Below are 13,468 nucleotides of genomic sequence, written 5' to 3' on the forward strand. Positions count from 1 at the left end.
GCAGATAAAAGGGACACTTCACCCTTTTTGCTAATAAATATATGTTAATGATGTTTAGAAGAAGAAGAACACTTTCCTGGGGTCTTTATGTGTAATATGTGGTTTTAGATATTGTATACAGTAACTCAGTAAGAGAGCCCTTCCCCTATCTACAAGGAGGAGCAGTGAACCAAAGCATTATGGGAATTGTAGTCCATGAAGGAAGTGAGCCCAGTGTCCATGACATCATGGACACTGCTAAAATCTAAATATAATATTCTAAATGTCATGAACATATATTTCTTTGCAAATCCACTAATGTTAGTGGCACCGAAAAGGCATAGGCTGAAGCCGAGGCATATTTTGCCTACACTTTTTGGAACATAACTAAGGTTTTTTAAAACAAAACGTAGTAACACAATTTCAGACATTGGTTTTGCCTACGAAACTGAAAACAGAAAAGAATCTAAGCCAAGGCTTAGACTTTTTGCCTACACTAAATGAAAAGTGACAAAACAACAAAAATAACATACTTTGCTTTAACGGCAAACCTTGGTTTAAGTTTGTGTGTGTGTGTGTGTGTGTAATTACCTACAATAAAGAGATGATAAGTAGTGTGTATTTGTGCGTGCGTGTGTGTATGTGCGTTCGTGCGTGTGTTTCCAGGAGCTGTTGTCTCTTTGCGGTGGTGACCTGAGCTCTGCTCTGCCTTGGCTGGAGCTTCACACTCTCAACTTCAGCTACAACTATATTGTCTGCCTTGACCAGTCACTGGTGAGAGAAAGTGCAAAACTAATGCTTGCAATGCATTCAGAATCATGAAAAACAACTAGTTTGCGAGTTGCGAGACATGGCCAAAGCATTTTCAGGGGTCCCCAGCCAAAAATGTTGAGAACCCCTAGTATAGAACACGTGCAATGTATGGAATGTAAGCAATTCTATAGAGAAATGAGAAGGAGTGCACAACGAATGCTTGCAATGGATTCAGAATCATGAAAAAACCCTAGTTTGACCCGTCACATGCTACTTCAATTAGAATTACATTTTGTACATTTTGCCTGCATATAGATTGTTAATGGTACTCCAACTTTCAGCACCTGTCGGAAAGGTTTCCAAGGGATGTAGTAGACCTTTATGAACACATTTGCTATTGGTAAGCATTTATTTTGCAGATTGGTCAGACATTTGGCTAACCTTCCCTAACTAAAAGGCCCTGGTGACCTGGAAATGCATGAGGTGTGGCGCTGTTTGGCGGACGCACACGCACCTTCCATCCATTACTTCAACCACCTGTCTATCTGTCAGCTTCTACCTACCTGTACTGTCATCCATCCATAAATCCATGATATTGAGCCATTCATTCATTCATTCATTTTTATTTTAAGTGCCTCTCCTTTTTGTCTTACAGACCTTACTGAATGTCCTGAGGTCTTTGGATCTGAGCCACAACAAGATCCAGGAGTGTGCCGAGTTCCTGAAGGTAGGGTATGGGCTCAGCCAGGGTTTTAATTTGGGTTTATTGTCCTCTCACTTGGGGAGTGTTTTACTTGACCAGTGGGTCCCTCAAGTGAGCATGTCTTCCAAAACCTTTAAATACCCCAGAGTTCTGCTTTAACCTGGAGAAGAAGAGCATCTGCTGGATAGTGCGGAACATCTCTTCAGAGCTGCAACTATTTGGACAAATCAGGAGTGTTCAGGGAATTAGAGTGTCCTTAACTTCTTTCTTTTCAAAATCTTTTTATTCAGGTTTTTTGTAACAGAAGCCCAGGGGCAAGTATTAAAAAGACATATAAAAATAAAACTCAACCCCCTATCCCACCCTCCCCCCACCCACAATCCCAACCTTTTCTCAGAGCCGGCAATTGAAAACCGTAACCCATTTAGGCCTGACGTTAAAATAAAAATAAAATCTTCTAAATTCTGACAGTTTCCTGAAAAACCTCATGTTTCTATGTCAGTGGTTCTAAATATTTCATGTCAAAGGACCCCCAAAATGATATGTAATTGGCCGCCGACCAATATGTTGTTGGTCCCTGGAAAATATTTTGTTCCAGGGACCCCCTCTCAGAAGCAAAGATTTGAGTTAAAAACGTTGGCTCTGAAGGAATATATATTCAAAGATTTGCACTAGATTTTCACGATTTTTCAAAAATAGCAGACCTACAAGCTCGTAGCCTAGATCTGCTATTCTTCAATAGCTAAATTATAACATAATGTTTAAAACACCAAAATGGTTTAACATCTCCAACTCGAGACAGGACATTATATCACGAAGCCACTGACGGAGCACGGGCGGGGCAGCATCCTTCCATTTGAGCAGAATGACCAGGGAATTGTGGTGTTGAATGTTCCATTGCGACTTTGCAGTTTGCTAGCTCACAATATGACTTTTGTTTCCCTGTATGACTCGTATACTATATGATGATAAGGATGAAAACTCAACTATACAGTTGGGTACAGACGCATTTTGGATACTGGGGGAGCCAGTGTCTGTCTTGGAAGTCAGCTTGATCAGAGAATGAGTGACCACAATTTGAATGCAATAAATTACTTTCATTGGAATTGAATATCTGTATTATTTTTCATTCCTTTGTGCATTATTTTCATTCCGTTTCCCTCCTCTCCATCTCTACCTCTCTCTCACTCACTCACGCACGTGTGCGTTCTCTCTCTCTCTCTCTCTCTGTTTTGGCTCAGCCTCTGAGCGAGCTGGAGCACCTGAACTTGGGTTATAACTGCCTCCAGAGGGCGCCAACACTCAGCCTGAGTGCCAGGTTTAAACTCCTCACGCTGATCCTCAGGTACAATGAGCTGGACACCATCAATGGTGAGATACACACACACACACTCATACACATCGCACACGCACACAAATACACACACAAACACGTTGCGCACACACACACGCACCAGTGTTGATTTTGGCAGCAACTTTTGATTTTAGTTTAGTCATAGTCTTTGGAATAAATCTTAATTTAGTCATATTTTAGACGTCATCTGAAATGTTTTAGCGTTAGTCTAGTTTTAGTCGACTAAAGATCATAAGACTTTAGTCGACTAAATCTGCAGTTGATTTAGACACACACACACACACACACACACACACACACAGCGCTTCCCAATGCGTTCTGTGTGCTGAGGACTCTCTTTCATTGACCCCCCCTCCCGGTCAGTCAGGGCTACAGACCTACTCGTTGACAAATGCTAAGAATGTCGTTTGCATAACATGTTGTTTAGACAGATGCTATAGGTTTGATGTTGGTTACCTGCTAGCCTAGTTACTTTGCAGCACCTAATTGTTTTTATTTATTTGCACTGTTACACAGTGGTGGAAAAACTACTCTCATTTATTACTTAACTTTTTCTCTTCCATCTACGATTATAAACGTACTAAAGGTGCTAACTACGTACATGTTCGTAGACAACCATATACTCCATATATGAAAGCGGCGGCCGTCAATTTACCTTTTAGCATTGCTCTGTTTGCTATGGAGAACCTCCGTCCTCACCAGCTATGGGATTTTTAAATCCAGCTCAATTGAGCCTCCGTTATAACAGGATTTTCAAAGCCTTGTATCTCTAAACCCTCTAAAGCTTTGAGCGCTGTCCATGGTGAGCTGTCGCGCATCCCGACGATCGTAAATAATACTTGAGTTTGTATCGCATCGCTTTGCACATGTAACTGTTTGTAACGAGAGCTAAGCGGTATGATCTTGTGGCTAATGATCAATGTCCTCACAACAACAGCCCCACCTCACTGAATAACCCGGAAATTAAACTAGGATCGTAGAGTGAGAGCGGGCAGGTGGCATAGGTTAGGTGTGCTTATGCTACCACCTAGCAGGCAATAATGGAGTTAAGTAAAAGTATCAATATTGCAATGTAGAAATACTCTAGTAAAAGTCCAGAATTCTAAATTGGATTGAGTAAAAGTATGTGTAAGTATTTGTATAAAAATGTACTTAAAGTACCAAAACTAGAAAGTACTCATTATGCAGAATGTGTTCAAATGAATAAAAAATAATAAAATGTTTGAAAATCATCAGATCTACAAGCTCACAATGTGTCGCATTGCAACACATTGTGAGCTTGTAGATCGGCTATTTTCAAATGGCTAATGTTTTGTAATAATCATAACAAAGTAACTAGTACTTACAGTTACCACTGTCGCAATATTGCTTGTTCTGGTTGGGGGAAACCGACAGAGATCTGGGATCTCTGTCAGTTTTCTGATCTACATGTAAAGTGTCTTGTTTCACAACTTGTTGTGATTTGACACTTTAATCAAATTGAATTGAATTAATTAAATGCGCTTTGGACAAAAGTTCTATATAAATGCACATTTTACCATTTAGCAGCTGTGTGTAAACATGTGGGTACTGTGTCGTGGTGATTGTAGGGGTGGAACAGCTGTCGTCCCTGCAGCACCTGGACCTGGCCTACAATGTCCTCGTCGAGCATTCCCAGCTCGCCCCTCTCTCTATGCTACACTGCCTCAACACGGTAAGGGCACGCACACACACACACATTTAAATGTCTTTATTTGAGTCCACATTTATAAAATTCATTACCAAGGGCACACATTCAAAACATGTGTCTCTGTGCTTGAATCCAAACAAGCAACAGAATAACAACAGAATATAAGCAACACCGCCGTCCACACAGCCAACATTGGTTACTTCAGTCTGTCATGATATTACCAACACGTGAAATATAACCAGGGACTTGATGCACTGATAATAAAGGCATAATTGTCTTCCACCTGCTATCTCTAGTGATAATGGGTGCGAGCATAATGTGTATAGAACACTATACCGGCATCACCCATTGCACGTGTACTGTATTTGTACACGCTCAATGTATGGGTGTGATATCACACGCATCATGGCTTTGTGATGTTGGCTTCTTGACTTCATGGATAAAAGTTCTCAGTCGCCACGACTGATTTCAGTCATTTGGATTCCGTAGAAGCCAGCGAGTCTTCTGTGAAAGCATGCTGCGCACCGGGAATAGCAGATGTTCAAGCTCACAACACATCACAGCGCTACGTGTTGTGACCTTGTGGATTGGCTATTTTTGGTCATTCGTTATTTTCAGATGAAGTGATCAAACTAGCAATAGAATACAAGTATAGAAGAAGCATTTTCCAGAAACACAAATGGTCTCGCAAATGTCATGATTTCTTCATGCCTCAAACATTTTCAGTCTTTTCAGACTTTTCTTTATTTATTCCATGTGACTTGCTGGCTGCACATGTGTTTTCTCTGACGGCTCCATTCTTGTCTCTGATGCTGCACAAAAGAGCGCTGATGATGCACGGTCGGTTACCATGGCCTCACGGGATGTGTTTATGTCACATTTTGTGTTGTCTTCCAGCTGAACCTTGATGGAAACCCGCTGTACTTCCAGAAGAATCATCGGAAATGTACAGTCCGACACCTGTCCCCTAAGGCCGCCTACCTCAGAGTGAGTCCACTGCTACTGCAACCTTTACTACTGCTACTTGGTTAAAGGACAATTTTAGGTTTTTTCAACCACGGTTCATGTTTTAGGTTGTTATTAGAGAAAGTAAAAGGTGAGAGTATTTTTTCTTCTTCATTTGCTGCTTTCTTTCGTTTTAGGGATTTTTGCTGTTTTTGACAGGGGGGGGGGGGGGGGGGGCATTCGAACATGGGGCTAAATATGTATTTATTACAAAATGTTATAGCGATTTATTTTTTTATTATTTACTATAGACCTACTAGACCCCAAGAAAATCTGCCCACAAAAGATCACGGGATCTTCTGAATGTGTCAAACTGACATATTGAACCTATGACACAGTGTGGCTTCCCCCCCAGTAGGCCTCCTTCAGATTCAGTAGATCCTGTGATCTTTTGTGGCCAGAATTTCTTGGGGTGTAGTAGGTAAATAATAAAAAAATAAATCGCTATCAAATTTTGTAAAGAAATACATATTTAGCCCCATGTTCGAATGCCCCCGCCCCCCTGTAAAAAAACGAAAGAAAGCAGCAAATGAAAAACAATTAACACTTTCTCTACTCTACTTTCTCTAATAACAACCTAAAACATGAACCTTGGTTGAAAAAAACGAAAGTTGTCCTTTAAGCTGCAAAGCCAGTGCAGAACTGGCTAATTATGAACTACCGGTAGTAACTGCTTTCAGAAGTATAGGTGTGAAAATGGAGGCAAATTACACTGATGACAACATTAACCACCCAAGAGACAGTAAAGGTCCTTGCAGAATGGTTGCGTTTTTTCTGAAAACCGGCGGAAAAACGCTGCTAAAAATCCGAGAAACGCATCAGTGTGCAGGGACCTTAGTGCAGATAATGGTACGTACCATGTATTGAGGCAAATATAAATGAAAAGAAAACATTAATGCAATATGGCAGTTCAACATGTATTCCACACAACACTGAATCACTATTCAACACTGAATGCCGGTGTGACTAGTCAGTGAATGCTGATTGCTGTTACTGGAATCCCCACCCACAGGAATTCGCAGTGACACCAATACAATACATTTACGGCATTGACTCAGAAACCTGGGTTACGACTTTTGTCACTGCGACTCACTACACTGTATCACCGTCAAATGAACAACACAGGGCTGTGGAACTTCTCTAACTCAGTATCTGACGTTTGGTGCAGTTTGGTGGTCAACAGGTCAATAATTGATTAAGACATTGTCATCATAATGGTGGCACTATTCAATGAAGAAGTATGGAAGTGGCTGCATTTGAACGTTTGCCTCAAGCCATTTCACTTCTCTGAATTGCGTTTCCTACATGACTCAAGATAACGATACAGCATAGATGTTTTTGACAAAAACAAAACAAAGCAAACACAAAAACATACATTTTCAACTGGAAGGCCCTCTTAAATAATTTGGAAAAGATTTGACATCATTTGAAACCTCAAACATTATTGTCCTGCATAATACCTTTATCTTTTACACTAGGTTAAACTTGACGGAGTTCTGCTGTCATCATCAGAGTTGTCCGTGAGTATCCAACTCTCTTGCCTGGTAACGTATACCCAGGCCAGCAATTGGTTTTTCTTCGTAACGAGCAGCTGATTTTATAATCTAAAAGTCCTATAAAGTCCTATATTCATGTCTCGGGCATCAGTGGATATCTTCGGACAGCAGCAAGCTACGTCTCAGAGTCCTCTGTTTGGGTACTATGAATCAATGTTTTATATATATATATATCCCCTAAATGATTTGACCGCACACCCCTAGCTGAAAGTATTGTGTGCTATAGGACCCCCATACAAGATGTTTTGATTCTATATGATTAATTAATTTAACTGGGGACCCCCTATATAACCCCCTCAAGGGTCATAGGGCAGTGGTTCCCAAACCTTTTAGCCCGTGACCCAAAAGAGAGATTAGATGTTTGCCCGGGACCCAAACTAGTGGCTTCGCGCCACGTTGTGAGCTTGTAGATCAGCTATTTTCACTACTTCCTAAAAACATTAGTTTTCTAATTTATGGGATTTCTTGGATTTTTCTTGTTTGTAATTCATGAAAAACAAAAAAATAAATACTAATTTGAAATTTGAAATACAAATAATTAATCCATTTTGGGCGGGAACCCTTTTTGGTGTTTTAAGAATTATGTTATACTTTAGCTATTTAAAAATAGCAGATCTACAAGCTCATAGCTTGTAGGTCTGCTATTTCTTTTTAATCGTGAAAATCCTGGCAGAAAACTGTCAGGACTTTTTAGATATTTTATAAATTTCGACGTCAGGCCTAAATGGGTAAAAAGCCCATAAAAATGTGTCCCTCCCCGCACATGGGTCTTTGGGAACGAACCAGTGTTACAGGGGGTCCCACATTGAGAACCACTGTGCTGATGTGAGAACTGTGCATGACGTCATCGGACCACTCCCCCTTCCACAGGTTCTACCCACACGGGGGCAGCTGATCGGTCAAGCACCGAGCTCTCCCCCAGCGGCGCCCCCGGTGGCCGAGCGGAGCAACAACCAGGACGCGTCGAGCGGTGCCGGGGAGCTGAGCGACAGCATGTCGGTGGGGGAAGTGAGCGTCACGCGGATCCGCAAGAGGAAAGCCAGGGTGAGCTTCTCACAGGATGGATGATGGAGACTCATTACTTGGCTTGCTTGTTCACCTAGCAGTTCAATTAAATTCAAATGAGCTTCATTGACATGAGAAAACGCATGTTTACATTGCCAAAGCAAGTGTCAAAATATAATAAAAACTGTTATAAATAGGGAAAGTATATACATTTGGAGGGGGTATCATTTTGTAAACCGAGCTATGCCACATTGTGTCGTTATATAATACATGTTATACAGCAGTATACCCATAGCCAGGGGGAAATAATTCATATTTTTATTTTATTTCTATCTTTGGATAGGAATGAAACGGACTCCATGCAGTCTCTAGCTATGTGTTTTCATTAAGCCGTGTTTTTGCGCATTAAGGCTCTTGTAATGTATAAGTGTATAATTTTCCGACACCCACAGAGCTCATTTTCTCATCAGAGACATACTGTAATTAAGGTGTTGAAATCCTTGCGTCTGTGTTTCAGAGTAAGGTGAAGGTGAGGCGCGCCAGTATTTCTGAGCCCAGTGACACTGACTACGAACCCAGAATGCGCAGCACATCGTGCGGTAAGCAAGCAGTGGTGGAAAGTATCTATCTAAGCACATTTACTTGAGTACAATTTTGAGGTATTTGTACTTTATTTGAGTATTTCCAATTTCCAGTACCGTTACTTCTACCCAACTACTTCTCAGAGGCGAATATTGTACTTTTACTCCACTACAATTATTTGAAGTAGATTTTTATTATTATTACAAAACATACATTAACAACTTCAGCCTTATATACATTTCAGCCATTTGAAAATAGCCGATCTACAAGCTCACAATGCATTGTGATGCAACGCATTGTGAGCTTGTAGATCTCCTATTTTTCTAGTTTCTAAGTTTTCTATACAAATTATTTTATGCTTTTTCCAAAAAAAGACGTCAGGGTTAATGTGGTTGAAAATGTAAAAATCACACCTGTGTGAAGTGAGGGGCGCTCTTACAATCTTACATCGACGAGGGAATTCGGTATAGCTTGGAGTAGCTGTAAATGTTACTTTATTCAATGGTTAGGTGATGATGATGTAAAACAAACAGTGTCAAAACTAACATTAAATTATCTTTATTGTTAATGGCATTTAATGTTTGTGTTACGGACAAGATGACATTTTCCCTTCATTGTCAATGGCATTTTAAAAACAAACATTGAACTAAACACAAACATTAAACCTGTATATAGAGCGTCCCTCATATAAAAGAACAATGAAAACAAATGTCCGTGTCTTCCAGATATCGTGCTCCCACACCAGAAGGAGATTGAACGCATGGACAGTTTCCGAGAGCAACTGGGTGAAGACTGGCTCCGGTACCGGACTCACCTGGAGGGGCCGGTGTCGTCGGTCTCTCCTCCTCCTCCTCCTCCTCCTCCTCTGCCTCTCGCCAACGGCCACAGCTCCACACAGGCCTCTCCGGTGCCTGCGGGGAGCCACAGCCCCCACGCCGGCTCTGCGCAGGGGAGCCCGGCGGAGGTACCGGAGGTGGTCCTCCCCGCTCCGCTGCTGTCCTCCGAGCCCAGGTTATTATTACTCACTTCACCTGTGTGAAGTGAGTGTTGCAACTCCGTGTGGGGGTGGGGGTGGGGGGACGAGACGACCCACAGGAATACTTACTCTGGCCCTTTTCAATCCTGCACCAGACTTATTGTCAGGTGCAGGATTGAAACAAGCTGAAAAAAACTAAAACTAATAAAAACTAAACTAAAACTAGGCGTTAGAAACTGAATTAGAAAGAAAAGAAAAGTCAAAACTAACTATAACTAAAACTAAACTAATGAAAAATCTGAAACTATTCTAGTCTCGCAGAACTCTTCCACAATCTCCGAATGCTACAGTATATAGAGTCTGGAACTCCGAGTAAGGAAGCTTCCATTTCAGTTCAAGAAAATCTATTTTAAAATATCTTTACATTTTCTTTTTTTATTTCCATTTCTGCTAAGCAGCAAGATATATCTATATATATATATATATATACTTAGGATGAATTTGCACGAAACAGAAGTGGGGAGGAGGCTCCACTTCCGCTTTATATTTTACCCATGATAGAACTTCCGTTGCTCCAGACTGTATGACGGAAGAATTTATATTTTACTCATGATAGAACTTCCGTTGCTCCAGACTGTATGACGGAAGCATTTATATTTTACTCATGATAGAACCTCCGTTGCTCCAGACTGTATGACGGAAGCATTTATATTTTACTCATGATAGAACTTCCGTTGCTCCAGACTGTATGACGGAAGCATTTATATTTTACTCATGATAGAACTTCCGTTGCTCCAGACTGTATGACGGAAGCATTTATATTTTACTCATGATAGAACTTCCGTTGCTCCAGACTGTATGACAGAAGCATTTGGGAAATTGCGAGAGGCAACAGTCTGGTAACGTGAGACTAAGACTATTCTAACCTTGCTCCGAGCCCAGGCTGGAGACCTCAGACTGGGACGCGGACCAGGAGACCGAGTCCACTCTACAGTGGACCGACGGACAGGGGCCCTCCGAGTCCACCCTGGACACCAGCGTGTTGGACAGCCTGGGGACGGGACAGGGACAGGGACGAGGGCCTGGGGGGGAGTCTCCGGAACCCGAGATGTTGTCGGAGACACAGGGCCACCGCGCTAGGCTCGAGAGCGGGAACGCCAGAGAGGAAGATGAGGAAGAGGAACTCGGAGGTGAGGGGAGGGGAGGGGCGGTAAATCGGGGAGATATTTGTTTTCATTCAAATTTTGTCTGGCTTTATTTATCCCAGGAAGATATCGTATTATGATGATTATTGTATATTATTCTATACTATGTTTGAGTCACATTGCAGAGGATGTACATCCACTAAAGAAGAGACAAGCTTACAGATAAATTGTTTTGATACATTATTCCCTGCATTAAATGTCTTAAGAGTGACACTGATCTGTCGGATTTCTGTCTTGAGAAAACTTGTTGTGTGATTTTACACTTTAATACAATTTAATTGAACTGAATTGATATCCACATTGATTAATGATGCCGTTCTGTAAATATGTTAACTTGAGATAGACATATTGTGATTTCACAATATTGTGTGTATTTCGATTGGGCCTTTTGACTCAAAGGCTTTCACCTTTCAGGAAGAAATCAAAAATACAAAGGGAAGATTTATTTAAATATTCTAACCACACCTGGGAGTATTGTAATTCCATAGACACATACAAAACAGAAAAAGTACAAAAATCACGCACTCCATCTTATCCTGAACTGTGTTGTGAAGATAACACCTCCCGAGGTGCCATTTCCATTAACGAAAATATATTTTCTAAAATATCTTTACATTTTATTTCCATTTCTGCTAAGCAGCAAGCTATATATGCTTAGATTATTTTGATTTATATTACATTTGCGTGACTGTAAAGACGAAACGGAAATTGGCTTCACTTCCGCTTCATCGCTTGCTCATGATCAGAGCTTCCGTGCTCTGGACTGTATGACGGAAGCATTTGAAAATTTCGAGAGGCAACATTCTGTCAACAACGTGAGACTGGATTGGGGTTCAAAACGGGGTTAGGCACGACATATTGACCTTCTCTTATCTGCCTCGTTCTCTCCCTTTTCTCCACAACTCCGCCCACGTTCTCTCTTAGTGGACCTGTGTCACCCCCTGCTGGTCGGGGTGTTAACAGAGGTGGATGGCGGCGGGGGGAAGCTGCACGGCGGCGGTGGCGGCGGCGGCAGGAGAGAGGTGTTTCTACGGGTCAAGCAGGGCCTCCTGCTGGAGGTGGACATGCAGCGCGGACTGGAGAGGAGCCGTCTGGAGCTGAGCAGCCTGGTCCGTGTGGAGCCGTCGCAGGCTGCCTGGACGCATGCGGTGAGTGAAGCCCAACACACACCGGGTGCGCAGTGACGCGGCACAGGCGCGGTAACGCCTGGAAAATAGAACTGGTTTCTATCGAAGCGTCAGGCGAGGCGTCAGGCGAGGCGTCAGCGTGCGTCGGACGCCGCCGGTGTGGGATAGATTCATTGAAAATAACGGAGGCGGCTGTTTTGACGCGCGGCGTTCGCAGACGGTGTGTGAAGCCCTTGAGAGAGAGAGAGAGGGAGGGAGGGAGAGAGCTGTCACAGGCTGCCTGGATGCATGGGGTGAGTGAGTGAGAGTTTTTGTATCATTGTTGTCATGGTCGTACCTTTTGTTGTAGCTACGTGATAATGGCAAAAGACATGATTACATTTTGATCACGTCACCACAACAAAACAGTATGTTATGATCTGGTAACCCCGGTTCTTTGACTATACGGTACCGAATACCGAATATGCATTCTTTTGCCACTATTCGGCCGAATCATTTCGGTGGCCGAATATTCGGTGCATCACCAATTTTTTGCCATACTGTCGATGTTGAGACTAGTGAGGACCTAGTGGACACTTTTTCATGATTGGCTGCCTCTATAGCGCCTCTAAGCCAATGGGAGATAAAACCCATAGTCTGAACTCTGCAACGTGAAGCCGTATCCTCTAAGCCAATGGGAGATAAAATTAATTGTGAGCTTGCTGCACTTGGCAGTTATGACGTGAGTCATTTTTGTTTACTGTTCTTTGTCCCTCTCTCTGTCGTGTCTCTATCTGTCTTTCTTCTCTTGCTTTGTCTGTCTGTCTCTCTCAGGGTGAAGAGAAGATGCTTCCAGTGGTTCATCTCCAGTTTGACTACATCAGCCGAGAGAAGAGGGGGAGGAGCTATGTTATGCTGGACGACGACCCACAGCAAGCACTGCAGGTGCGCACACACTCACATGCACGAACGCTCGCACACGGGGGCACATGTACACCCTGGTGCAGTTCCCAAACTTTTTAGCCCCTGTCCCAAAACAGAAATCTTTTATATTATAACAATAATTAAAAACCAAATGTAGGAAACAAAAATAAATAAAGGGACCTATAAAAAATGTGTCCCGTGACCCACAAGTGGGTCCCGACCCACTGTTTGGGGAAAACGGTGCCCTGGTGAAGTCGCCACCTCTGACTCTGTCTGTACCGTACCAGTCTGTTCTTGCAAACCAGACCTACCAATCCTTAATTTGCCTAATCCCCGCCGCTGCATTCACGTCGTTATACCAACTATGTGGCAGGTCCTAGCCGAACCCATCATGCCATCATGACTCATGACCTGAGGTGAAGCCTGTCAAGAAGGATGACAGAGTATTATTATTGTTGTTAGCGTTCAGTTTAATACGCACATTGTTGATATGCGTGGGTCGAACAAGCCCGAGTACTTCAGTTCAACTTTGCTTTGTCATAACCCGTTCACATGAAAAGGAATGGGAAAAATACAGTTGTATCAAGGTATCTTCTGGAATTGTACATTTAGGCGAGCTTGAGAAAATGATCACATACTGGACAATACATA

General features: G+C 42.4%; 1 protein-coding gene across 3 annotated transcripts in view; it reads left to right on the plus strand.

The window, feature by feature from the left end:
* The window catches only part of stk11ip (serine/threonine kinase 11 interacting protein), a 55,332-nt gene that overhangs the window by 15,333 nt on the left and 26,531 nt on the right, over positions 1-13,468 (plus strand). For all 3 annotated transcript variants that reach the window (XM_080758389.1, XM_080758390.1, XM_080758388.1), the window contains exons 6-17: positions 646-753; positions 1,388-1,459; positions 2,677-2,806; positions 4,379-4,482; positions 5,356-5,445; positions 6,942-6,983; positions 7,890-8,063; positions 8,542-8,623; positions 9,332-9,617; positions 10,525-10,772; positions 11,712-11,935; positions 12,728-12,838. In XM_080758389.1, coding sequence (XP_080614515.1) covers positions 646-753; positions 1,388-1,459; positions 2,677-2,806; positions 4,379-4,482; positions 5,356-5,445; positions 6,942-6,983; positions 7,890-8,063; positions 8,542-8,623; positions 9,332-9,617; positions 10,525-10,772; positions 11,712-11,935; positions 12,728-12,838 — 1,671 coding nt within the window. The remainder of the gene's footprint in view (positions 1-645; positions 754-1,387; positions 1,460-2,676; positions 2,807-4,378; positions 4,483-5,355; positions 5,446-6,941; positions 6,984-7,889; positions 8,064-8,541; positions 8,624-9,331; positions 9,618-10,524; positions 10,773-11,711; positions 11,936-12,727; positions 12,839-13,468) is intronic.

Source organism: Protomyctophum bolini, assembly GCF_963924005.1.
Source record: "Protomyctophum bolini genome assembly, chromosome: 24".
NCBI classification, from domain to species: Eukaryota; Metazoa; Chordata; class Actinopteri; order Myctophiformes; family Myctophidae; genus Protomyctophum; species Protomyctophum bolini.